Genomic DNA, 25919 nt, shown 5'->3' on the forward strand with positions numbered 1-25919 from the left:
GCAACCCAAAACCCACTTATGGATCGTCAAGTGCTGGGTGGGCGTGGCCCATTGGGTGGGCATGGCCCATTGGGTGGGCGTGGCTGCAGTGGTAATGGCAAACTGGGTGGGACTAAAAAGTTCAATCAGTCAATTCCAACTTTGCAAGATCTTTTTTTTTCCCACGAGAAGTTGAATTTTTTTTTTTCCTGCGAGGTTGAAATTGACTAATTGAACCCTTGATTGATTGATTAAACCTTTTTTTTTTTTTTTTGCACACAGCGGCGGAGGTCTAAAGCGAAAAAGTTTTATAAAACCCAGCTGAAGGCCTAGGACTGGGGCGACGGCGCGCATGCCCACAGAGAGGGCTCTGAGTGCCGCCTCTGGCACCCGTGCCATAGGTTCGCCACCACTGTGCTATAATTTCATTTTTTTTCCTGTTTCCCACAAAAAGTCCAAAACAGGCTTCCAACTGGTAATAAATTTAATCAGCATCTTTTTCTCTAAACATCCATTTCTTTGTTCTTTGTTGTATTGCAAGCTCTGGATTTTAGTTTTCAAACAGAAGAGCCTTAAATTTGAACGTGTTTGTTTATGGATTCAGATGAATGGGATGCATTCAGGTCTTGGATTATGCTTCTGAGTTGGAAAACATATTTCCTCTGGATGAGGCAAGCTGTGCTTTTCAGGGCTGATTTGCAAGGGACAGTGCCTGCTTGTGTGAAAGTAGGTCAGTGGAATTCCTGCTGGGTGAGGAATAATAGCGGATCAGGGTTCATTTTCACATCCGTCCTGCATTTAGGGACACCGAATAGACTAAGGCAAATCATCTCGTATCATTCCTTGATGCCTCTGTTTGAAAGAACAAATAGCATAGTCTGGGTTGAGTTGCCGTGAGAGAGATCAAAGAAATACGGAAAGATAACATTGTTTTCGAGATATACGGTGCATTGTTACATTCACAGGGGCAATGGGAATATGTTTTTATGTTTTATATTTCTGATTTTACATTGATAATGGGCATACCTTCCCAATTACCTGTGCCTAATAGGTTACCGATCCTTCATTCTCTTCTCTTTTTTTTTTTTTTTTCCTTCCCGGTCAAAGGCAAAAAGATGATGTGATTTATTTATTTATTAAATTTATTGGCCATCCATCTGACCACGGAGTAACTACGGGTGGCTTACAATATTAAAAAGATAAATAAAATACCACCAAAACGCAAAATACAACACGCAGCTGTAGCTAAAGTCCAGTGTTTCTCAACCTTGACCATTTTAAGGCATGTGGACTTCAACTCCCAGAATTCCACAGCCAGCAATGCTGGCTGTAGAATTCTGGGAGTTGAAGTCCACATGCCTTAAAATTGTCAAGGTTGAGAAACACTGAGCTAAATGATGGGGAAGGAAGTAGTAGAATGAGAGGGGGAGGAGGTAGGATCTGATCTTAATTTATCAACCACTTCCTATCTGATGCTTTCCCATTGGAGCCCCAAGCCAGCTGGCAGAACCAGGTCTTCAAAGTCTTACGGAAGTCTTTAAGGTCTTATGGAAGGTCAGAAGGATTGGATCAGCGAGAATTAATAGAACTCCTACTTTGGCCTGTACCAACGTGAACTTTGTAAAATGTGAAACACAGTGCCCACGATGTCAGGGAGATAAAGATAAGATAACCTTTATTGTCATTTTTTTTTACTGTGGGCACAATGGCACACATCAAAAATGAAATTTAGTTGCCCGCTCTCAGAGTGAAACATACATGACGCACACCTAAACATACGATGTAAAAAAGATGTTGAGACTCTAGAAAGAGTACAGAGAAGAGCAACCAAGATGATTAGGGGACTGGAGGCTAAAACATATAAGGAACGGTTGCTAGAATTGGGTATGTCTAGTTTAACGAAGAGAAGGACAAGGGGGGACATGATAGCAGTATTCCAATATCTCAGGGGCTGCCATAAAGAATAGGGAATCAAGCTATTTTCCAAAGCACCTGAAGGCAGGACAAGAAGCAACGGGTGGAAACTAATCAAGGAGAGAAGCAACCTAGAACTAAGGAGAAACTTCCTGACAGTGAGAACAATTAATCAGTGGAACAACCTGCCTCCAGAAACAGTAAATGCTCCAAAACCGGAAGTTTTTAAGAAGAGACTGGACAGCCATTTGTCCGAAATGGTGTAGGGTTTCCTGCCTGAGCAGGGGGTTGGACTAGATGACCTCCAAGGTCCCTTCCAACTTTACTACTACTACTACTACTATTATTATTATTATTATTATTATACTATGAACCACATATGTATAGACCCACATCCCTACATATACGTAGCAAATAAATGTTAAATACTGTCCATCTTGAATATATAACGGAAGGAGGAAGCTTGAGAGTTCACAAGGTTAATACTGTATGGAATGAAACTATGGCTGAATCTGGATGTTCTGCTACGGAGATCACGAAGTTCCTTGTCCTTGAGAAGCTTAATGCAAAGAGATTGTCAACCGTCCCATTGGGGTGGACAGCAAAAAAAACCTCCTGGGACGTATTTTTACCAAGAGTATAACTTTACTGAGGATTCCATATGGGTACAGAAATAGAAAAGCCAGTTCTAACTCTTTCGCGTGCAAACAGCCTAGGACAGTGATGGCGAACCTTTTAGAGACCGAGTGCCCAAACTGCAACCCAAATCCCACCTATGTATCGCCGGGTGCCGGGTGGGCGTGGCTATGGTGGGCGTGGTAGACTGGGTGGGCTTGGCCATGGTGGGCGTGGCCAACTCAGTGTTGCTCTGGTGGGTGGGGCAGTGGGCAGGAGGGCATCTTTCTCAGCGGGTGGGGGGCATGGGGGGAGGTCCCTGAGCCCCGCAGCTCTTCCGAGGGGGACAAGGAGGGGCTGTGCTGGAATTGGGGCTCCTCGTGCCTTCCGCTGCCCACCTGCGCTCTTCTGCTGAAGATTCCGCAGCTCCGCTTGCCTGGCAGGGTGGGGGCACGCTTGCGCGTGGGGTCGCACATAGGGCTGCTACTTTCCGTGCCTGCTTCTGCCAAAAGTTGCTCTCTTTATAGCCTCTTGCCTATTCCCAGACTCCGCTTGTGCGGAGAGCTGCATATGTTCAGCTTTGCAGAAAGCTGCGCATGCGCAGAGAGGAGAAGGGAGCAGCTCGGCCCAGCAATGGCTCGCGTGCCACCAGAGACGCCTCTGTGTGCCGCCTGTGACACGTATGCCATAAGTTCGCCACCACGGGCCTAGGAAAACGTTCCCTCCCCTCCCCCCGATCTCCCATTGTCCATTGTCCACCAATCATTTGCGCTTGCTTTGTTTTGGGAACAATTTTTCTGCCTCAGAGGTTCCCAGCCGGTGACCTTGGGGTGTTGGGTCCATCTCAGGCTTCCAGTCGGCACACTTGCATTCCAAATTTCCCTCCCAAACCTCCATTACATTTCAGTGCCTTCCCTCCCCCCCCCCTCTGGTTGTGAGCAAGGCTGCCTCGCAAGTCCACCATGACAGAGATTTTTTATTTCAGATAACGGAGAGGTAAATTAGGTAATTCGCCAACTGTCTAAAACGGTACATCCCACATTCACAATTTTTTTTTCAATCAGAGTAAGAATTAAGCCAGAGGCCCCTGACTACATGAACTCTTAAAATGAACATTAGGCTTCTATATTTTATTTATATTTCACACTTCTTAAGTGTCCATTTTTCTCCGTAACATTTCAAGCTGCTGCCGCCCCCCTATTGCTGTTATGGGGATGCATTGGGAATAATTTTTCTCTGTAGCCTCTGACTGGATCTAGTGCATTTTCAAAACTCGGTCTCTCTCTCTCTCTCTCTCTCTCTTTTAGTAGCTTTTCCTATTGATCTGAATTTGGTCCCATTCTGTAGCATTTTCAGAGTTATCCTGCTGATAGTCAGGCAGAGAACTTTATCATAATTTATTTCACACGTTCTTGGGAATTGGAAAGAGTAAAAAAGATGGAATGAACGTGAGAGGATGAAGTTCTGAGCCAGAGCAAAGGAAACAAGATATTTCACCTTCCTCTATAGGTGAATACAGGTAGTCCTCAACTTACAACCAAAACTGAGTCCCAAATTTCAATTGTTAAGTGGCTTTTGCCCCTTTTTATGAATTTTCTTGCCACCGTTGTTAAGTGAATCACTGCAGGGAACATGGCTGTTAAGTGGATCTGGCTTCCCCATAGACTTTGCTTGTCAGAGGGTCGCAAAAGGAGATCACCTGACCCCGCTGCAACCGTCATAAATATGAGTCAATTTTGATCACATGACCATGGGGATGCTACAATAGTCATAAGTGTGAAAAATGGTCATAGGTCCTTTTCTCAGTGACACTGTAACTTCAAATGGTCACTAAATGAATGGTTGTAAGTCAAGGACCGCCTGTAATGTTTGAGGCTACTCTAGAGGCTCATCTAAATGCTCACCACCCCAAAAGAGCACCTAGTATTCATAACTTAAAAACAAAAATTAAAAAAATAAATAGAATTTTCATGTGATTTTGCTGTTCTTGCCTAACATCTCTCAAGATCTTGCAAGATTAGCAACATCTTAGGGCAGGGGTAAGGTAACCTTGGCTCTTTTATGACTCGTGGACTTCAACTCCCAGAATTCCTGAGCCAGCCATGCTGAGGGGAAAGGGAGAAGTTTCCAAGCTGAGCCATGCTGGCTCAGGAATTCTGGGAGTTGAAGTCCACGAGTCATAAAAGAGCCAAGGTTGCCTATCCCTGTCTTAGGGGGGGGGGGGTCCTGGGTTGGTGAACTCTGCAGCATGCCCACAGGACGTCTTACACTGTTGTTGTTGGGGAGAATATTTTAGAGTGCTCAAAGATATGGAATTGTGGAAAGGACAATCTCTGAAAGGTCTATAGTCCTTTAAAAAAAAACAACACCCGAGAAACTGATTCACTGCAAGGTATCTTTATTCCAAGATAACCTTTGGCTCCCTTGACCTTTTGAGGAAATAAAATGAGGAGTGGGTTATAAGCTTGGATTCAAAATGCATCCTGTTGCCCAGAAAAAGCAACAAAATTAAGTAAGAGGGGGGGAAAGCATGCCAGGAACAAGTGAAAGTGAATGGGAAGGAATTTCAACAATTGCCTTCGGAGTAAATAACAGGGGTTTGTGCGTGGGGATGTGTGTACAGCCAGATTCCCCCATTTTGTGATTGTTCTTGACATGGCCATAGACTCTGTTTCCCGCCTCTATGCTGGGCAGTCACTCCATTATAATACACTGTTGAGCAGAGAAAGGATTTGCCGGCTTAAATGGGCAGTGAGAAATTTCTTAGGGTTGGGCTGGGGGTCAATTTAACCCTTCTCTCTCCTCCAGCTGATGGGACCATGCCACACCACCGAGGCTATCTCCGGTTACTGGCTGCTTTCTGCCTCACCTTCCTCTTCCTCACGTTCGCCGCCTCTTATAAGCCTGTCATCGTTGTCCATGGCCTGTTTGACAGCCCTTCTGACTTCCAGATCTTGCTTAATTTCATCAATGAGGTGAGTGGGAGAGGCCACATTGGTCAGACTGATGGAGGATGATGGGAAGTATAGACACTGACTTCATAAATAATTATTTGTATCCTCTACTCCTCCACTTCCCCTTCCCTCCCTCCCCCTCCCTCCAACTCCTTCTCCTTCCCTCCCCTCTGCTCTCCTCTCCCCTCCTTTTTTTCTCCTCCGCCTCTTTCTTCTCCTTTCCTCCTCCTCCTCTGCTTTGATAATCTGGGAGGGAGAATGCTGTAGTCATCTTGATCTGATGAGAATCTGGATTACGGTGTAATTTATTTTTCTGGGCCTCGGGTGACTCATTCTGGGCAGGCTGTAGACAGAATATACATACTCCTGTGTGGTGTGCGATAAACAGGCTGATATTGCACAGGGATTGAGCTGGAAAGTCTGGTTTTTCTGGGCAGGGGAAGATGAGGGCTGAAACTCTGAAGCTGCCAAATGCTTGTTTTATTCCCATTCAAATCTCAATTCGTGACCGTTCTAATCTAATAATCTCTTGTTTTGGAGAGTCACCCATTCTTTCATCCAAACCAAGCAACATACCACAAAATACAATTTTAAATCTGGTAAACCCAAGCCTCCTTTTTCTTTAGCATCTTGCAACAATTGATACTTATTCTCTGTTTTTTTCTCTCTCTTGCCATATGAACTTAGAAATGTCCTTTTGCCATTGTTTAAGTTATGCACTACATCAGTCATCAGTACTGATAATTTATGAAATAGAAACCACATCTTTTGGTAAAGCATTCATCTTGATTATGGAAATCCTGCTGCAGTAAAGATAATTGTAATTTATCCTAAACTGTCCCACTCTTTTTTCAAGTTAGTCAGCATGCTTCTTCCTTTACTCCTTTTTTTCCCTTTGTGACACCCTATAAAGTAGTTTAGATTGAGAACTATAGTGACACCTTAATACTCATTGTTAATTGGTTCCAGGAGGTGCAATGAGTGCCAAAAACTATGAGTACCAAACAGATTTTTGTCATAAGGAATAATTTAGTGAATCACAAGACAGCTGACACTGACAAGTTCTAGCTTATGTGTTGAGTACCAAACAAACAATGAGTACTGGAACAAAATTTTCACATCAAAATGTGAAATTTAATGAATTTCAAAGCAATTGAGTACCAAGGAACCATTGTATATCTCAGTAGGACTATGAACTAAACTCTCATTAATCCAAGTCTGGCATTATCTAACCACTACTTCATGCTGCCTCCATACAGGAAAGAGAAAGGAAAAAAAAATCACCACCAGGAGGTATTTTTTCCCTTATCTTGGTGTGTCATCAAAGGAACTTTCTTCAAATGTCAAGGCAAAACAAGTTTAGGATTGCTGCTTTCTGCACAAAGTGACCACAGTGGGTAGCTGTGGTTGTGTTGTGACTAGACTTTGAGCAACCCTTCTTGGTTTGGGTAAGAATATTTAGGAGAAACTGGATCATCAAATCTTCCCTGAAGGAGATAAGGAACAAGTAACAGATGTAGCTTTACGTTTGTGATATTTGTATCTAGAAGGAAGAGACAGAGATTGGAATAGTGCAGGGCTTATGTTTCCTCTTTGTAAATATTTTACACTTCCTCATCCTCTCTCGCTGTTGAAAGTTGTGTGTTGTTACTTTATTGATAGAAAAAGGAGTCTATGTAATTTGGTAGTTCATGTGTAAGATTTTTTTTTATGGCATTGTTACATTTATGCTTCAATATTGATGCTTCAGTCTAAATGTTCAGTTTAGGTTCAGCTTCAGCCTAGATCAGTGGTTCTCAACCTTTTTAATGCCGCGACCCCCAACCGGTCGTAAGTCGAGGACTACTCAACCGGTTGTAAGTCGAGGACTACTCAACTGGTGCAGCACCGTTTGCAGAATGGGACTTTTGGCGGGCTCAGCAGGGCAGAGACCGCCTGGACAATTCCTATTGGCTTTTGAAAGCCAATAGAATTAGACTCTATTCAAGAGAGTCTATTCTATTGGCTTTCAAAAGCCAATAGAATAAAAGGGAGTAGCACAGCTAAGGAAAAGGGGGGAAAAAATGGTGGACTGTGTTGTTTGGCGACCCCTGTGAAATGGTCGTTCGACCCTAAATGGGGTCCCGACCCACAGATTGAGAACCACTGGCCTAGATTCTCCCAATGTCTAAAGAATGTAATAAAGTATTGAAAATATCTTGTGCTTTTTATCCCTGTCAAATTTCTATAGACTCATCCGGGAACCAACGTTTCAGTTGTAGATTTGTTTGACCGAACTGAAAGCCTGAAATCTCTATGGATGCAAGTGGAGGGGTTCAGACAAGTGATTTACCCTATTATGCAGAATGCTGTTGATGGGGTCCACCTTTACTGCTACTCACAAGGTAATGGGGCTCTTGGTATGGCCAAAGGCAGATCTGGCTCCATATTGGAAGGAATAGAGGCTAATTGAATCATAATTGACTTATGACCTGGAATTGTGCTTGTTAGCCATTGTGGCCGAAAGTCAAGGCACCATGTAACTGGATTTTGATTTTACAACCATTTTTACATTGTTATAAAGTGAATCCAGTGTTGCCAATGGTGGTTTTTTTTGCCAAAAATAGGCAAAAACATCACAAATTGCAGTCACATGACTTTGAAAAGCTGCAACCAATCATCAATGTGGGTTAGTTTCCAAACACCTGAAATGCAATCATGTGACCACAGGAAAGGAGTGCAGCAGTCATAACTTCAAGGGCAGGTTGTAAGTAAGAGTTTTAAAAGTTGTAATTTTGAACAGTCATTAAGTCACCAGTTATAAGTTGAGGACTACTTGTACCACCTTCCCTTTCCTTACATTCCCTCATGGTGGCTGAGAAATTCTGGGAGTTGAAGTCTACCTATTGTAAAGGTGCCATATTCTCACATTTTGGTTGAGGAATTCTGGGAGTTGAAGTCCACCCATTGTAACGCTGCTGAGGTTGAGAAATACTGGCCTAAAGCAATGTTAGCTCTGAGCTGCTGTGGGAAATTAAAAGTTGTGTGAGGTTCTGCCTTCTGTCGCTCCTCAAGAGCCAATCTACAAGAAGCATCATCCAGGGGGCCTGTTGTGCATGGAGATGATTTTGTCTGTTCAAATACAGAGGTAGAAGATTATCAGGAATGATCTGGGGAACGTGAGTGATTTCTTTGCCTGTTTTTCCTGAAATTGTAATACTTATTTGTTTATTAAATTTATATACCATCATACACTCACACAATTCTCCATACAACAGTTGTGTTTTGTGTGGTTGGTACTTACAAGGCAGAGTAACAGGGTCCCAACACCACAAAAACACTGGCCAAAAAAAGTTCCCATAATGCACTAGGCCAGCTTAAAATGGGGTTGGATGGCTTATGGTCCAGCATCTCTCCCTTTTCCCCTGCTTCTTTCCTTTCCTTCTTTTTCTTCCTCTCCCCCTGTCCCTTTCCCCCCTCCCCATCTCCCTCTCTCCCCCTCCCCCTCCTCTTCCTCCCCCTCCTTTTCTCTCTCTCCCCTCTCTCTCTCTCCCTCTTCCCCCTCTCTTCATCTTCTTCTTCCTCTTCCTCACTCTTTCTGTCCCTGTCCCCCTCCCTCTCCCCCTCTTCTTCCTCTTCCTCTCCCTTTTTCTCCTTCCCTCTCTCCCCCTCCCCCTCCCCCTCCCTCTCTCTCTCTCTCTCTCCCCCCTTCCCTGCCATGCACCAGTTACCTTCCAGAGCAGTGTTTCTCAACCTTGACAATTTTAAAGCATGTGGACTTCAACTCCCAGAATTCCACAGCCAGCATTGCTGGCTGTGGAATTCTGGGAGTTGAAGTCCACATGCCTTAAAATTGTCAAGGTTGAGAAACACTGTTCCAGAGGCTTTCTGTTGATGGGCCCCTGTGACCCATCCAAGGCAGTTCTGGGTCACACAAGGCCTTCGTTCCTTTAGCAGCTTCTGAAAATGCTTTTTGGTGATCTCTGTGGATTCCAAAAACGGTGCAAAAGCGTGCCCCATTCTCACACCGCATTCTCATGTGACCCAAACCCTAACCTATTCTTGTGTGACCAGTGAATCCTCCAAAAATCACGCAAGAACAGGGGATGCTGCTGAGAATAGCCGTTGTTGGGTATTGGTGAATCTGGTGCATCACTGAAAATGTTGTGGCGTGTCACCTTTGACATGGGCGTCATAGGTTCGCCATCACTGGTCTGGAGAGAGAGGTCTAGGTTTGAGTGGCATTGCTTAAACTGAACAACAACATATTTAAGGCCTACACTGAACCATAAATGGATCCGCCCAGTGCTCTTCAACATCTTCATCAACGATTTGGATGAGGGGATAGATGGGGAACTCATCAAATTTGCAGACGACACCAAGCTGGCAGGAATAGCCAACACTCCAGAAGACAGGCTGAGGATACAGGAGGATCTGGACAGACTTGAACACTGGGCACTGTCTAACAAAATGAAATTCAGTGGTGAAAAAAGCGAGGTTCTACATTTAGGCAAGAAAAACCAAATGCACAAGTGCAGCATAGGTGGCACCTTGCTCAATAGTAGTAACTGTGAGAGGGACCTCGGAGTCCTAGTAGACAGTCACCTAAATATAAGCCAGCAGTGTGCTGCAGTTGCCAAAAAGGCCAACGCAGTGCTAGGCTGCATTAACAGAGGGATAGAATCAAGATCACGTGAAGTATTAATACCGCTTTACAATGCCTTGGTAAGGTCACACTTGCAATACTGCATCCAGTTTTGGTCACCACGATGTAAAAAAGATGCTGAGACTCTAGAAAGTGTACAGAGAAGAGCAACAAAGATGATTAGGGGACTGGAGGCTAAAACATATAAGGAACGGTTCTTGGAATTCGGTATGTCTAGTTTAATGAAGAGAAGGACAAGGGGGGACATGATAGCAGTATTCCAATATCTCAGGGGCTGCCCCAAAGATGAGGGAATCAAGCTATTCTCCAAAGCACCTGAAGGCAGGACAAGAAGCAACGGATGGAAACTAATCAAGGAGAGAAGCAACCTAGAACTAAGGAGAAACTTCCTGACAGTGAGAACAATTAATCAGTGGAACAACCTGCCTCCAGAAGCGGTAAATGCTCCAACACTGGAAGTTTTTAAGAAGAGACTGGACAGCCATTTGTCTGAAATGGTATAGGATTTCCTGCCTGAGCAGGGGGTTGGACTAGATGACCTCCAAAGTCCCTTCCAACTTTACTATTATTACTATTATTATAATAATAATTCACCTGTAGAGTTCAAACGCTTCCTTTGTGTGTGCACTTCACTTTGTCTCCTTTCCCAGAGTTGTTTGCACTGGAGGCCTAAAGCAAAGTGGTGGCAATTTTCATAACATCCTGGCCTGCAACTTGGGGCCTAGATAAATATGCATTCAAGAAAGAGATGATTGGATTGTATGGACACCACCCAATCATCTCTAAGCCTCCCTTCAGATCTTTGACTTGGGAGTTGAAGTTCAAACATCTTCAAGATTCTGAGGTTGAGAAACCATGTTAGCTTAAAGACTCTGTGGGAAATTAAAAGGGTTGGTGAGTTTCTGCCTCCGGTTGCTCATCAAAAGGCTGATCCAGGGCAAGTATCATTCTGTTAGTTTGCATTTAGGAAGTTCATTGTGCATGCAAATGTTTGTAATGTTTGTCATAATTTTGAATGTCACTTGTCATAATCTATTTGCGAACCTCACAAATGTTTCCAAATTTGAGGAGAAATACTGGTACTGCTAGTCCTCAAGTTACAACAGTTCATTTAGTGACCGTTCAAAGTTACAACAACATTGAAAAAAGTGATCTATGACCGTTTTTCACCGTTATGACCCTTGTAGCATCCCCATGATCATGTGATCAAAGTCCAGCTGATTGGCAACTGGTTCATACTTGTGACCATTGCTATGTCCCAAGGTAATGAGATCCCCTTTTGTGACCTTTTGACAAGCAAAGTCAATGGGGAAGCCAGATTTGCTCAATAACCGGGTTACTAATTTACCAACTACAGTGATTCACTTAACAACAGTGGCAAGAAAGATTGTAAAATGGGGCAAAACTCACTTAACAAATCTCTTCTCAACTCTAAGTCGAGCACTACCTGTAGTTCTCGACTTCTATCTACAATTGGGATTAGAATTTCCATTGCTAAGCAAAGTGGTTAAGTGTGTGTCACACCTGATTTTATGACTTTTTTTGCTATGGTTATTAAAACAGTTTTTAGGTGAATCACGCAGTGATTAAGCACATCCGACTTCTCCCATTGACTTTGCTTGTCTGAAGGCGGCTAGGAAGGTCGCAACTGATGATCATATGACTCTGGGATGTTGCATCTCTCTTAAAAACATGCCAGTTGCCAACCCCCCAAATTTGGAGGACGTAACTGTGGGGCTGCTGCAACGGTCATAACTGTGAAGACCAGTTATAAGTCACTTTTTTCAGTGGCATTGCAGGTTCAAACACTTGCTACACAAGTAAGTTGAGGACTACTGTACTCCAAAGACCCCATTTGTAAATTTTCTGCATAGTGTGAAAGGTTGGTGTTTTTAATGGAAGGCCCCAAAAAAGTCAATGTAGAGGAAGACGATTTTTTTATTTGGGTGAAGATTTAGAGACAAATATTGCCATTTCACCCCTTTTCTAAAACTTGATTCTTGATTCTTTTCAGTTAAGATCTTTCAGTTTAGTAGCTGGAGGAGCTGTGGCATTGTGCAGTGAGCCAGAATACATAATTGTGATCGATAGTTTGGAAAGAGCTGGCTCCTGCATGAGGCGATCTGCGCTGTGATTGGCTGCTGTGGGTGTGGAGGGGGAGTTTCCCTTTTTTCCCGCCTTTTTTCTTCTCTGTGCTTTGTACACTCTGTGATTTACCTCACGATTCTCCCATTTGCCTGACTATCTTCTTTACTGTACTGTAAATATAGATGTTAAATTTATTTATTTATGGAAAACTACAAGTTCTTGTCAGCGTCTCTGACTCCATTTGGTTGCTCAATTCCCTGACATTTTCACTCTGTCCTACAGGAGGACTTATTTGTCGTGCTCTGCTCTCTACGATACCCGACCACAATGTGGACACCTTCATCTCTCTCTCCTCCCCGCAAATGGGGCAATATGGGGGTAAGCACTGAAACAAGAATAAGGGACATTCTGGTGACATTTGTGTGGGACTTTGGGACACAAGACTGGAGTGTAAGGGGAAAAGGAAAAAACCAAACCAGGGACTTAACTCTTTTTGGTGCAATGGAATATCAAGTACAGTTGCAACCTCAGCTTTTTGTTTTACATTTCTGATGGATACCAGCCATTTCTATAACAGTGAAATATAATATTTCATTTCCAGTACCTTTTCCTTTATCCTATTTGGTTTACCGTTCATGTCTCACCAATCCAAATGTTTCATTTTTGCACCTCCATTCATGCATTTGTTTGTATTATATTTAAACATGGGTTTATATAGGCCGGGGGTAGGCAACCTTGGCTCTTTTATGACTCGTGAACTTCAACCCCCAGAATTCCTGAGCCAGCTGGCTCAGGAATTCTGGGAATTGAAGTCCACGAGTCATAAAAGAGCCAAGGTTGCCTACCCCTGATATAGGCAGTCCTACTCCTACGACCACAGTTGAGCCCGAAATTTAGATTGTGAAGTGAGACATTTGTTAAGTGAGTTTTGCCCCATTTTACGACCTTTCTAGCCACAGTTGTTAAGTGAATTACTGCAGGTGTTAAGTTAGTAACACGGTTGTTAAGTGAATCTGGCTTCCCCATTGACTTTGCTTGTCAGAAGGTCAGGAAAAGCTGTTCACAAGACTCCGGCCCACTGCAACCGTTGTAAATATGAACCAGTTGCCAAGCATCTGAGTTTTGATCACATGACCATGGGGATGCTGCAATGGTTGTTAAGTGTGGAAAATGGTCATAAGTCGCTTTTTCCAGTGCCTTTGTAACTTTGAATGGTCATTAAACAAACAGTTGTAAATTGAAGAATAACTGTATTTACTCTTATACATGTATTTATATTTATATTTACATTACTAAGATGGAAATCGCTGGAATTTTGACAGCCCTAGCTTTTCCAACTGGTGCCACCTCCAAATAGATGGGATTTCAGCTCCCAAATTAGCTGGTGTCATGATTCCGTTCAAACCGGTCAGTCCTAGAAGAGATCAACCCTGACTGCTCTTTAGAAGGCCAGATCCTGAAATTGAAACTCAAATACTTTGGCCACCTAATGAGAAGGAAGGCCTAATGCTGGGAAAGATTGAGGGCAATAGAAGAACGGGACGACAGAGAATGAGATGGCTGGATGGAGTCCCTGAAGCAGTAGATGTGAACTTAAATGGACTCCAGAAGATGGTAGAGGACAGGAAGACCTGGAGGAACGTTGTCCATGGGGTCGCGATGGGTCGGACACAACTTCGCAATTAACAACAATGGTTCCGACAGATGAAACTCTTCAAAGAACTTTGAGGCATTGTTTACCTTAAAGAATCTTTATCCGAGCAGCATAGCATATATGTCTATAAGCGAAGCCAAAATCTGGATTCCTCTTCTCTTAGCACATAGTATCAAACACAATTTCCTCCTCTAATAATTAACAGTCATAAATCACATTCTCCAATTAGTTTGAAATGCAGGCTTTCCCTCCTGTTCTCCAACCCGCCCTTTCTTATCATCTCTTATTTCAAAAGCCCTGAGTTCACACACTATTACAATATTGTTATGTCTAACTAACTCCCATCACATTCCTCCTCCTCCCCCAGTATCATCTAATTCTAAGAGTAAAGCATAAGAAAGAAAAAGGCTGCATCTCCATATATTGTCAAAGCAAGAACATCCAATGTTAGCAGCGTTGACAGCTGGCACATGTAGAGCTATTTACTTTGAAAAGGAGCTAAGATTAGGGATGGCTACCCCAATTAGTTGTCATGTGTGCTTTAGCCTTCCCAAAGGCATACAGGTGGTCCTCAACTTATGACTACAATTGAGCCTCAAATTTCTGCTGCTAAGTGGGTCGTTTGTTAAATGGGTTTTGCCCCATTTTACGATCTTTCTTGCCACAGTTGTTAAGTGAATCACTGCAGTTGTTAAGTTAGTAACATGGTTGTTAAGTGAATCTGGCTTCCCCATTGACTTTGCTTGCCAGAAGGTCACAAAAGGCGATTGATTACACGACCCTGGGGCATTGAAACTGCAATAAATATGAGTCCATTGCTAAAAATCTGAATTTTGATCATGCGACCATGGCAATGCTGCAACAGTCATAAGTATGAAAAATGGTCATAAGTCGCCTTTTCAGTGCTGTTGTAACTTTGAGTGCTCACTAAATGAACTGTTGTAAGTTGAGGACTACCTGTAATGTCTGGGGATTATGAGTGATTTGGGCCATCCTGTCTGGAAACATCAGACCGGGTTCCGAAAGGATAGAAGATCCTGAACTTAAAACAGTGGTGGGAAAACTATTCATTGGCATTCTCTACATTTCTTTTTCAATTCAGACACCAAGTACTTGAAGTGGCTCTTTCCACACTACATGAAGAGCAACCTCTACCGCCTCTGCTACACACAGCTGGGTCAAGATGTGTCCATCTGTAACTACTGGAATGGTAAAATTGGGTTTGCTTTGTGACTTCAGCAGTTATTCTTCATTTCATGGGGGGCTTTTGAGGGTTTAAACTGTTTTCACCTATGAATGAATATGCATGTCCCAGGATAATGTTGCAAGATCCAATCTGGGTCAGTCACCAGGACCAGAGGTTTTGTCTTCCAAGCTTTCAGACTTGTGCTGGATCCCATCCTCCAGGAACTTCTCTCTCTCCAGAATGTTTTGACCTATATTGTTGAATTCACATTTTGTGTGAGGCCATGGTTTGTTTTAAATGTGGTTCGTTGAAGCTCCAGTAGCTCAGCTAATAACACTAATCCATAACCAAAGAAATTGCACTGTGGCTAATGCAATGGGTGAACTCCTCTTTTGGCCAGGTTCTTGTCTTAAGCCAAGTTGGATGGCCAAATGTAATTGGGTTGGGTGAATACAACTCACTAAACTATAAGCTGAGGCTTTCAAATTATAGCCACTGAATTTATGCTTATAGACTTAGCTAAAGCTAAATAATGTCTTAATGGGATGTTTCATTTGGCCTGTGCGTCAACGTAATTCCTTAATAGGCCAATATTTATCCACATTTTCTGGTTCCCAGTGTGGAGGCTGTATGAGGCATTGCTTACACAGCCAAAATAGTATTGTCTATGCCAAAAATGTTAAATTAGCACTTTTTAATTGCTCATTTCTGGTATTAAAAATTGGTTAAGATCTAGTTTCGTATCTTAAATCTAGAGGAAAGAGAGATGTAGGGTGGGCTCATACGTTGCCCTGAACCTTGAAGTTGATTTAGTGAGTTAATTAACATATCCTATTGGATACAGAAACAAAACAAAGTGACTCTCAACTTTTCTCTCTCTCCCCCTTCCCATCTTTTGCATTTTCAGACCCACACCACAGAGATCTTTACCTCAACAATAGCAATTTCTTGGCCGTGTTGAATGATGAGAGACTTCACCCCAATGCAAGTGGTAAATGCGTTTTGACATCCTTCAATCCCAATACAGAAGGGAGAGTGGTAGGGTAGCAAGCACCACATATTCCTGCTTTGTGATTAATTCAAAATACAGGTAGTCCTTGACTTACAACCACAGTTGAGCTCAAAAGTTCCGATATTAAGCAAGATAGTTATTAAGTGAATTTTGCCCCAATTTTTGACCTTTCTTGCCACTGTTGTTAAGTGAATCACTGCAACCGTTGTGTTGGTAATACAATTGCAAAGTGACTCTGGCTTCCCCATTGACTTGGCTTGTCAGAAAGTCGTAAAAGGTGATCACATGACCCCAGGAAACTGCAACTGTCATAAATATGAGCAGGTTGTCAAGCGTTTGAATTTTGATCACATGACCATGGAGATGCTGCAACAAGTCATGTGTGAAAAACAGTCATAGTCACTGTTGTAATTTCAAATGGTCACTAAACAAATTGTTGTAAGTTGATGACTACCTGTCTTAGCTGCCTTAATACTTGGACCAACCGAGAATTTGCTCCTAAACCATGAATCGGTGTTCTTCCTGGGAGAGAAAACTACAGCTGAAGCCACCTTGAAACAATGATCCAATTTGGATGGAAAAAAAGGGCATTTTGAGCCTTCCTAAAGTACAACTCCCACAAGATTCTGCTAGTAAGACTTATGATGAAGGATGCTGGGAGTTTTAGTTCATCAATGTATGCAAGGCTGCAGAGACTTCATTTCTGAGTTGGAGCCAAACGAGATAGGCTAAGACAGTGATGGCGAATCTTTTAGAGACCTAGTGCCCAAATTGTAACCCAAAACCCACTTATTTATCATTGGGTGCCAGGTGAGCGTGGCCGCGGTGGTCGTGACAGACTAGATGGGTGAGGCCAGGGTGGTGGGGGCCAGTCCCTCACCATCTCCAGGGCACGGCACGTGTGCCCACAGAGAGGGCTCGGAATGCCGCCTCTGGCACGCGTGGCATAGGTTCGCTACCACTGGGCTAAGAGCCATGGTGGCACAGTGGTTAGAATGCAGTTATGCAGGCTAACTCACTGCTTACTCTCAGGAGTTCGATTCTGAACAGTTCAAAGTTGACTCAGCCTTCCGTCCATCTGAGGTCGGTAAAATGAGGATTGTTGCTGATTCTGTAAACCGCTTAGAGAGGGCTGTAAAGCACTATGAAGCAGTATATAAGTCTTAAGTGCTATCGTTATTGCTATACAGGTAGTCCTTGACTTACGACCGGTCATTTAACAACCACTTGAAGTTATGACAGACATGTTCAAAAAGCTACTTATAACCCGTTGTTGAAGTTATGACTGCTGCTCCTTCTCTCCCCCATGGTCATGTGATCACACTAGCACTTGCAACCAGCTCACATTTATGACTGGCTGTGGCGTCCCGTGGACACATGACTGCAATTTGCTACTTTTTAAATTTATTTATTAAATTTAGGTACCACTCTTCTCACTCTCAGAGTGACTCTTTTCTGGCAAAAAAAAAAAAAGAATAGATTTGCTTAACCACCACATGACTCACTTTACAATGGTTGTGACTCACTTTACGACCATCGTAAAAATTATCGTAAAATAAAGTCCGCTCATGCGGTATCTCAGTTTATGATCCCAAGGACTTATGACCAAAATTCCAGGCTCTATTGATCTCAGAGATTACCTGTACTGGCTAGGCAGCTATCAGTCCAGGATGCTTTAATTCAGTTCCTGCACCAAGAAGAGTTGGATTCTCAATAGCTCTCTCCAACTCTACGATTCTCTGTTCAAACCTGCAGAGCAAATCAAATCTTCAATGAATTCCTGCCAAAAGGGATTATTTTTAGGAGCCTATCCAAACTCTGCCTTACAGTTAGAGCTGGCTCTGTGCCTCCAGCAAAAGTTTAGAAGCAGGAGTACGTACACATGATTTCATTTGCAAGTGAAACATTTCCTAATATGGAGAATACAAGGTGACTGGAAAAATCATTGCTCGTTTTTTTTTCCTGCCGGAGCCTTTCATGAAGGCTTGGCCAAGCCAGATCCGCCTGGGGGCTTTAAAGTTCAAGCTTGTCAAATTTCCTGACCTTTCAGGCTTTGGGATAATCATGAAATGCCATTCAAAATCGGGGATAGCTTTTAATATGACACGGCCTGATGTTATTTTTCTGCATCATTTCTGCTAACTACCTAAACCAGCATTTTCTAATCTTGGCAATGTGTGGACTTGGACTCCCAGAATTCCCCAGAAGAATGTCAACTCCCAGAATTTCTCAGTGGCTGGGGAATTTTCGGAGTCAAAGTCCACACCTCTTAAAGTTGGCCAAGGTTGGGAAACAGTAGTCTAAACTACACATTAATTCATAAAGATAATTGCCAGATCACAAATATTAAAAAGGAGCAAAAGCAGAAGGGGAAAAGGAGATAATTAAATGCATTAGACATGACAACTTTACTAGAAATTTCCTGGAGGATAAATAGTTGTTTCATCTATCTACAAGTAGAGCAGGAAAATCTATTTTTGGCCTGGAACTAACTCTCTACCTGGGGCCATGTGAGGTGTGTGGCCAGTGAAACTATGATGTCATTGGAATAGGTAAATCTGAAATACTCAGGCTCATTTTTTTTAGTAATTTTTAAGATAAAATAGGTGCCTTTTCTACTTAAGTCCCCCCCCCCAAACATATAGGTAGTCCTTGACATACAAGCACAGTTGAGCCCAAAATTTGTGTTGCATGACAGTTGTTCAATGAATTTTGTTACATGACCTTTCTTGCTACAGTTATTAAGTGAATCACTGCAGTTAACAAGTTATTAATACGGTTGTTAAGTGAATCTGGCTTCCCTCACTGATTTTGTTTGTCAGAAGATAGCAAAAGGGGATCACATGACCCTGGGATATTGCAACCATCATAAAAAAAGAACCAATTGCCAAGCATCCAAATTTTGATCACGTGACCATGGAGATGCTGCGATGGTCATAGGTGTGAAAAACAGTGATAAGTCATTCTTTCAATGACATTGTAACTTTGAACGATCACTAAATGAATGGTTGTAAGTAGAGGACTACCTGTATTTTATGCCTGCTTTTTAAGAGAGATAATGTCTTCCGTGAGTGTCGTCAAATCTGTGAAGAGTTATATTCTGTCACCTAGAGGAGTAATAAAAATATCTTAGCCCTATCCACTCTGGTGGCTACAAACAACTCACAATTTCCCCACTTAAAGGCTTAAAATACTCTTCCCCTAACCTCAGAGTTTCCAGAAATGTGGGAACTACGATTCCCAGAACACTTTGGGAAAACCCAGTCCCAACTAGACATCGAAAATGCCAAAGAGTGGAAGGTGAAATGAGTAGAATAGAATAGAAAGTAGAATAGAATAGAATAGAATAGAATAGAATAGAATAGAATAGAATAGAATAGAATAGAATAGAATAGAATAGAATTGGAAGGGACCTTGGAGGTCTCCCCCTTGGAGCAGGGGAACCTATACCAGTGGTGGCGAACCTATGGCACGGGTGCCAGAGGTGGCACTCAGAGCCCTCTCTGTGGGCACGTGCGCCGTTGCTCCAGTCCTAGGCCTTCAGCTGAGTTTTATAAAATCTTTTCACTTTGGGCCTCCGCCGCCATGTGCAAAAAAAAAAAAAGGTTCAATCAATCAGTCAATTTCAACTTCTCGCGGGAAAAAAAAAGATCTCACAAAGTCGAAATTGATTGATTGAACTTTTTAGTCCCACCCAGTCTGCTGTTACCACCGTAGCCAGCCCATCCAATTGGCCACACCCAGCCAATGGGCCACACCCAGCCAATGGGCCACACCCAGCCGGCACTCGATGATGCATAAGAGGGTTTTGGGTTGCGGTTTGGGCAATCAGTCTCTAAAAGGTTCACCATCATTGCCCTATACCATCTCAGACAAGTGACTGTCTAGTCTCTAGTAGAACCTGTTTTATTGCTTATGTCTTTTATAAAAGCAGGAGGAAACACTGCAAGGTCTCCGTAAACTTAAGAATAAGGGCGCAGGGAAAGGTTTGTTGACTGCTGAGGAGGCAGGAAGAGGGAAAGGGAACAAAAGGGGAAGAGGAGAAACTGGAAAGGCAACCAAGTTTCTCAAATTCTGCTCCTCTCGTAGCATGGAAGAGAAACCTTTTGCGCATCCGCAAGCTGATTCTGATCGGCGGCCCAGACGACGGGGTCATCATGCCCTGGGAATCCAGGTGAGCTTTCGGACATGGCAAGAAAGATATTCTGTTCTGAACTGAGAGGAGCTGAGTGCTGATCACCACTTAGCAAGGAGAAACTGTTTAGCACCACTTGCAACCACGAGAATATTGGAATTGGTGCAGACTTGAGCTGCTTAACTTGGTTCCTTAATAATCGATTGGAGCCAGAGAGAGAGAGAGAGAGCTTGCACTGATCATTCTGGCTGAATCTAATCACGCTTTCCAGTATCTGGCAGGTGGGAAGGGACAAACATATACCCTACCTCAGTGGTGGCGAACCTATGGCACGCGTGCCAGAGGCGGCACTCGGAGCCCTCTCTGTGGGCACATGTGCTGTTGCCCCAGCCTTGCCTCCCCCCATGACCCCCTCCTCACCAGCAGCCCCCCTGAAGGAGAGTTGCCCCTGAGCGTGGCCCACGTGGAGCAGCACAGCCAAGGACATGGCAGCCAGGCAGCATAGACAAGACTCTGCCCTCACGCCCCATTGCACGCAGTTGATGCTGTGGGGCGCGGGCAGAGGGCGTTGCTGCCATGGTGCTACTGGGCTGCCTGGGCGATCTGTGGCGGGCCCTGGAGGCGGTGAGTGGCCCTGCGGGCAGGCAGGGTGGGGGCAGGGCAGGTAGTGGAACGTCGGCAGTGCCAGTTTTTGGGCACTCAGTCTCTAAAAAGTTCGCCATCACTGCCCTACCTCTTCCACACCACTCCTGTTTTTGATTTTCTGCAGCAATCTGCAGAGCTATTCTCTTGCTTACATGGAAAGCCCTCAATTTTCCATGTAGAAGTGCAGAGAAGAGCAGCAAGGATGATTAGAGGGCTGGAGGGTAAAATATATGAAGAAGTGTTGCAGGAACTGGGTATGTCTAGTCCAATTAAAAGAAGGAGTAGGGGTGACATGATAGCAGTGTTCCAACATCTAAGGCAGTGGTCCCCAACCTTTTGGGCACCAGGGACCGGTTCCGTGGAGAGAGGTTTTTCCGCGGGTTGGAGGGTGCGCGGTTTTGTGTGCTGCCTGCATCCCACGGATGAGGCTTTCCTTGTTTGTGCGGACCAGTTGCTGGTATGCTGCGGCCCGATACTGGTCCAAGGACCGGGGTTTGGGGACCCCTGATCTAATGGGCTGCCACAAAGAAGAGGGAGTCACCCTATTCTTCAAAGCACCTGAAGGCAGAACAAGAAGCAATGGATGGAAACTAATCAAGAAGAGAACCAACCTAGAAATAAGGAGAAATTTTTTGACAGTTAGAAGAATTAACCAGTGTAATGGCTTGCCTTCAGAAATCATGGATGCTCCATCAGTGGAGGTTTTTTAAAGAAGAGACTGGACAGCCACCTGTCTGAAATGGTTTAGTTGGCAGAAAAGAACTTTATGGTGCTTTTGTCAATTACAGCTTTTGTCAATTACAGCAATAGTTCAAGTTTTGGAAATGGTGAATTACGGTAGCTAGTAGATGTTAAGTTCTACTAGTCTTCTATTTCTCATTTCCCTGCAATTACAGCTTGCAGGGAAATGAGAAATAGAAGACTAGTAGAACTTAACATCTACTAGTTACCGTAATTGACCATTTCCAAAACTTGAACTATTGCCTCCAATTGCCAGTTAGGGAATTTGATCAGATAAGACCATTGTCAGTAAAGGATCCTTTACGCTTGTAGATCAAAGCAAAAGGGCCCCAAGATGGCTGCTGCAGCCATCTTATTTCACAACATATAAGATTCACAATAAGATCTTATAGTGAATCTTACATGTTGTGAATTAAGATGGCTGCAGCACCCACCTTGATAGATATTAGATATTAAGGACAGATATTAGCATCTGTATTAGATATTAACATCTGTTCTGTTTAACACACTATCAACTGTCTTTGCTGTTTGTTTTCAAACACTGCATCTCTAATCTATAATCATGCAATCCATTTTCACTAAGCATTATTATTTTGTTCTTCGGTGGATTACTTTTTAGATTCACCCTCTTCAGGGCATCATATGATTTAACATTCACTGCACAGTCAGGTGATCAAAATTCAGACACCTGACAACTGGCATGTATGTACATTAGTTGCAGTGTCCCGGGGTCGTAATTCTTTGTTGGAGATAACATTTACAATTGGTCCTCGACTTATGACCACAATTGGTCAAAATTTTCTGTTGCTTAGCAAGGTGGTTTTTAAGTGAGCCATCCCCAATTTTACAAGCTTTTTTTTTGGCACGGATGTTAAATAATGATGATGATGATGATGATGATGATGATGATGAAGTTGAAAGGGACCTTGGAGATCATCTAGTCCAACCCCCTGCTCAGGCAGGAAACCCTATACCATTTCGGACAAATGGCTGTCCAGTCTCTTCTTAAAAACTTCCAGTGTTGGAGCATTCACCGCTGCATGAGGCAGGTTGTTCCACTGGTTAATTGTTCTAACTGTCAGGAAGTTTCTCCTTAGTTCTAGGTCGCTGCTCTCCTTGATTAGTTTCCACCCGTTGCTTCTTGTCCTGCCTTCAGGCACTTTGGAAAATAGCTTGACTCCCTCTTCTCTGTGGCAGCCCCTGAGATATTGGAACACTGCTATCATGTCCCCCCTCGTCCTTCTCTTCATTAGGCAACACATAGCCAATTCCAGCAACCGTTCCTTATCACTGCGGTTGTTAAAATGGATTGTGCATTTGATAAGTGAATCTGGCTTCTCCCACTGACTTTGCTTGTCAGATGCCAGCTGGGAAGGCCACTCATGGCAACCACATGACCTCAGGACTCCCTGCAGCCATGGCAAATACATCGCTGGTTGCCAAGCATCTGAATTTTGATCACTTGACTATGGGGATGCTGCAAAGGGCTGGTCCTAGGTCATTTTTCTCAGTGCTGTTGTAACTGTGAACAGTCACTAAACAAACATCTGTAAGTCGAGGACCACCTGTATGTTTGTTTCGGTTTCCCTCTTCAAAATCACTATTGTGCCTTATCATCACTTCCCGTGCAAATGTTTAATTTTTTTTCTTTCCAACTTGCTGAGTTTTATCCCAAATCATTCCATCTATTTTCCCTTTAAATTTATTCACTCTTCCCTTGGAGAGAGAGTTTTTCATTCCTCTTCATCCACTTCTAAAACAACTTTTTATTTCCGATTCTCTGCATTTTTTTCTATTTCTTCCTCTGAACCATCCTTTGTTCTCTTTAACTTTATTTTTTCACTCTGTATACATGTATCATCTGTATCTCTTGTAAGGAGGTATTATTATTGTTATGGTCTTTGACCAGTATAGGTACATATATGCATATTCAAAAACTAAAACACAGATCACTGAGACTAAAAATTTATTAAAAACTTAGCTTTCGTCAGCGTCTGCTAACATCGTCAGAGTTCTAGTTTTAGCAGACGCTGACGAAAGCTAAGTTTTTAATAAATTTGTTGTGTTTTAGTTTTTGAATATGAATATACCTGAAACTCGTATCTTCAAAACCATTTTAGATATATGCATATACACGTAAAATTCTACATCGGTTATAAAAATAGTAAGAAGGAATTAAAATATTTAAAAAGAAAAAGGTGTGAGGGGGTCTTCCAGATTTATTAGATACATTGTATAAATCTACAAGGATTGTTCTGTTTCTTTTATAGCATGTTTGCCTTCTATGATGTTAATGAGACGGTGAGGGAAATGACATCTCAGCCGGTGAGTAAGGACAAACTAACAATGTGAGGTGAAAAAAATGTGGCAGGAAGAATATGTTTCGGTTTATTGTGGTGGTTCCAAACCTTTTTGCCATCACACCTCCCTTCAGTGTCGTGCATCCCCAAATTTTTCCCTCATTATCCAAAACCGCTTATCAGAAAGACCTTTTTACAAATGTTTCAACAATTAAAAACAAAGCCTCTATAATGGTTTAAAGGCTATCAGTCCCATGAAACATTAAGGTCACAGTAAAAGACTAAAAGTAACTCAAAAGATCAGTGTAAAGAGATGTCTTAGTTCTTTCTAAAAACAAAAAACGTGGGGCTATTCTTAATTTTGAAGGCCACTCTGCATAATTTGGGTATGATATAGTCCAGTGGTGGCGAACCTTTTAGAGACCAAGTGCCCAAAAACTGGCCCCGCACCTACTCCACCGTCTGCCCCCGCTCCGCCCTCCCATCCCCTGCCCCGCCTGCCCGCAGAGCCACTCACCACCTCCAGGGCCTGCCGCAGATCGCCCAAGCAGTCCAGCAGCGCTATGGTGGTCACGCCCTCTGCCCGCACCCTGAAGCATCAGCTGTGCACAATGGGGTGTGTGGGCAGAGTCTGGTCTATGCTGTCTGGCTGCCATGTTCTTGGCTGCGCTTCTCTGGATGGGCCATGCTCAGGGGCAACTCTCCTTCAGGGGGGCTGCTGGAGAGAAGGGGGTCGCGGGGGGAGGCAAGGCTGGGGCAACGGCATGTGTGCCCACAGAGAGGGCTCCGAGTGCCACCTCTGGCACCTGTGCCATAGGTTCACCACCACTGATATAGTCTTTCACGCCCGTGTCAGAAACAAGCTCCTGAGAGGAGGGATTCCATCCATGTGGGCTGTCCTGCAGATTGTAAAAGTTCTCACACACCTAGCCCTTTAAACAGGCACCCAACAAAACCAGCTTGTCTAGCTAGATTCTCAACCACCCAGGTCATGTTTGTCCCAAAGGTGCTTTTTCAAAAAGGCAACTGGACTTTCTTGTTTGTTTTTTTTCTTCAATTTTTTTTTTTGCTTCTCATTCAAGAACTTTCTCGTAAGCAAAACATTTTCAAAAACAAAAAACAAAAAACCAAGAAAGTTCAGTGGCCTTTTGGAAAACGCACTTTTGGGGATGTCTAAGTAACACCTCTGCCTTGAAAACTCACACACCTTGCAAGCCTTTTCCGATTAGTCTATATAAATGGATGCACCAAGAGAGATTGACCCATCACGTACCGTCAAAAATGAATCAGCAAGGATGAATGGAGAATCAGTTCACGGTGAATCTTCTCACCCCTCAGCTGTTGATAGAGACCAGACTTGAACACCAAAGTTATGAATATTAAAAGTATAGGTGGTCCTCGACTTAGGACCACAACTGAGCCCAAAATTTCTGTTGTTAAGGAAGACATTTGTTAAGTGAGTTTTGCCCCATTTTATGGCTTTTCTTGCCACAGTTGCTAAGTGAATCCCTGCAGTTGATAAGTTAGTATTAACTTATTAAGGGAATCTGGTTTCCCCGTTAACTTTGCTTTGTCAGAAGGTCACAAAACGGGATAATGTGACCTTGGGACACAGCAAAGATCATAAATGTGAGCCAGTTGCCAAGCATCTGAATTTTGATTACGTGACTATGGGGGATGCTACAAAGGTCCTAATTATGAAAAATGGTCGTAAGTCACATTTGTCAGTGCCATTGTAACTTTGAATGGTCATTAAACGAACTGTTGTAAGCCGAAGACTACCTGTATTTTTATTATATGGTTACAATAATAAGAGTCTTGCAACTCTGAATGTATTCCCTCCCCCCCACTGCTTTTCTCCTAAAAAGAACTGGGGAGAATCCAGTCTGAGAAGTTTTCTCAAACTACATTTCTGATTCGGCCTCTGATTTCTCTTATCTGACTGTTACCTCAGCTGCGACTTTTCCTCAGGGTTATTTTTACAATCCGTTACATTATGAAAGTGCGAACTGCAGACCTTCTGAGACAGGATTGGCAATGACTGTTTTTAT

The 25919-nt window shown here is 43.2% G+C and overlaps 1 protein-coding gene and 1 long non-coding RNA gene across 5 annotated transcripts in view; one reads left to right on the plus strand and one right to left on the minus strand.

Annotated features, from left to right (window-relative positions):
* Window positions 1-25919, plus strand: part of PPT2 (palmitoyl-protein thioesterase 2) — a 54046-nt gene that overhangs the window by 25565 nt on the left and 2562 nt on the right. For all 4 annotated transcript variants that reach the window (XM_039336642.1, XM_039336643.1, XM_039336641.1 and 1 more), the window contains exons 3-9: window positions 5317-5483; window positions 7693-7846; window positions 12478-12573; window positions 14952-15059; window positions 15943-16026; window positions 20137-20221; window positions 23839-23893. In XM_039336642.1, coding sequence (XP_039192576.1) covers window positions 5328-5483; window positions 7693-7846; window positions 12478-12573; window positions 14952-15059; window positions 15943-16026; window positions 20137-20221; window positions 23839-23893 — 738 coding nt within the window. In that variant the 5' untranslated portion in view covers window positions 5317-5327. The remainder of the gene's footprint in view (window positions 1-5316; window positions 5484-7692; window positions 7847-12477; window positions 12574-14951; window positions 15060-15942; window positions 16027-20136; window positions 20222-23838; window positions 23894-25919) is intronic.
* Window positions 434-25883, minus strand: LOC120305200. The gene is made up of 4 exons (XR_005555954.1): window positions 25818-25883; window positions 25142-25206; window positions 17688-17796; window positions 434-831 (listed from the first exon to the last, which is right to left on the minus strand). It is a non-coding gene; the product is annotated as an uncharacterized LOC120305200 (long non-coding RNA).

This window comes from Crotalus tigris, unplaced genomic scaffold (genome assembly GCF_016545835.1).
Source record: "Crotalus tigris isolate CLP2741 ecotype Arizona unplaced genomic scaffold, ASM1654583v1 scf7180000017666.379230911805:20528666, whole genome shotgun sequence".
Taxonomy (NCBI): domain Eukaryota; kingdom Metazoa; phylum Chordata; class Lepidosauria; order Squamata; family Viperidae; genus Crotalus; species Crotalus tigris.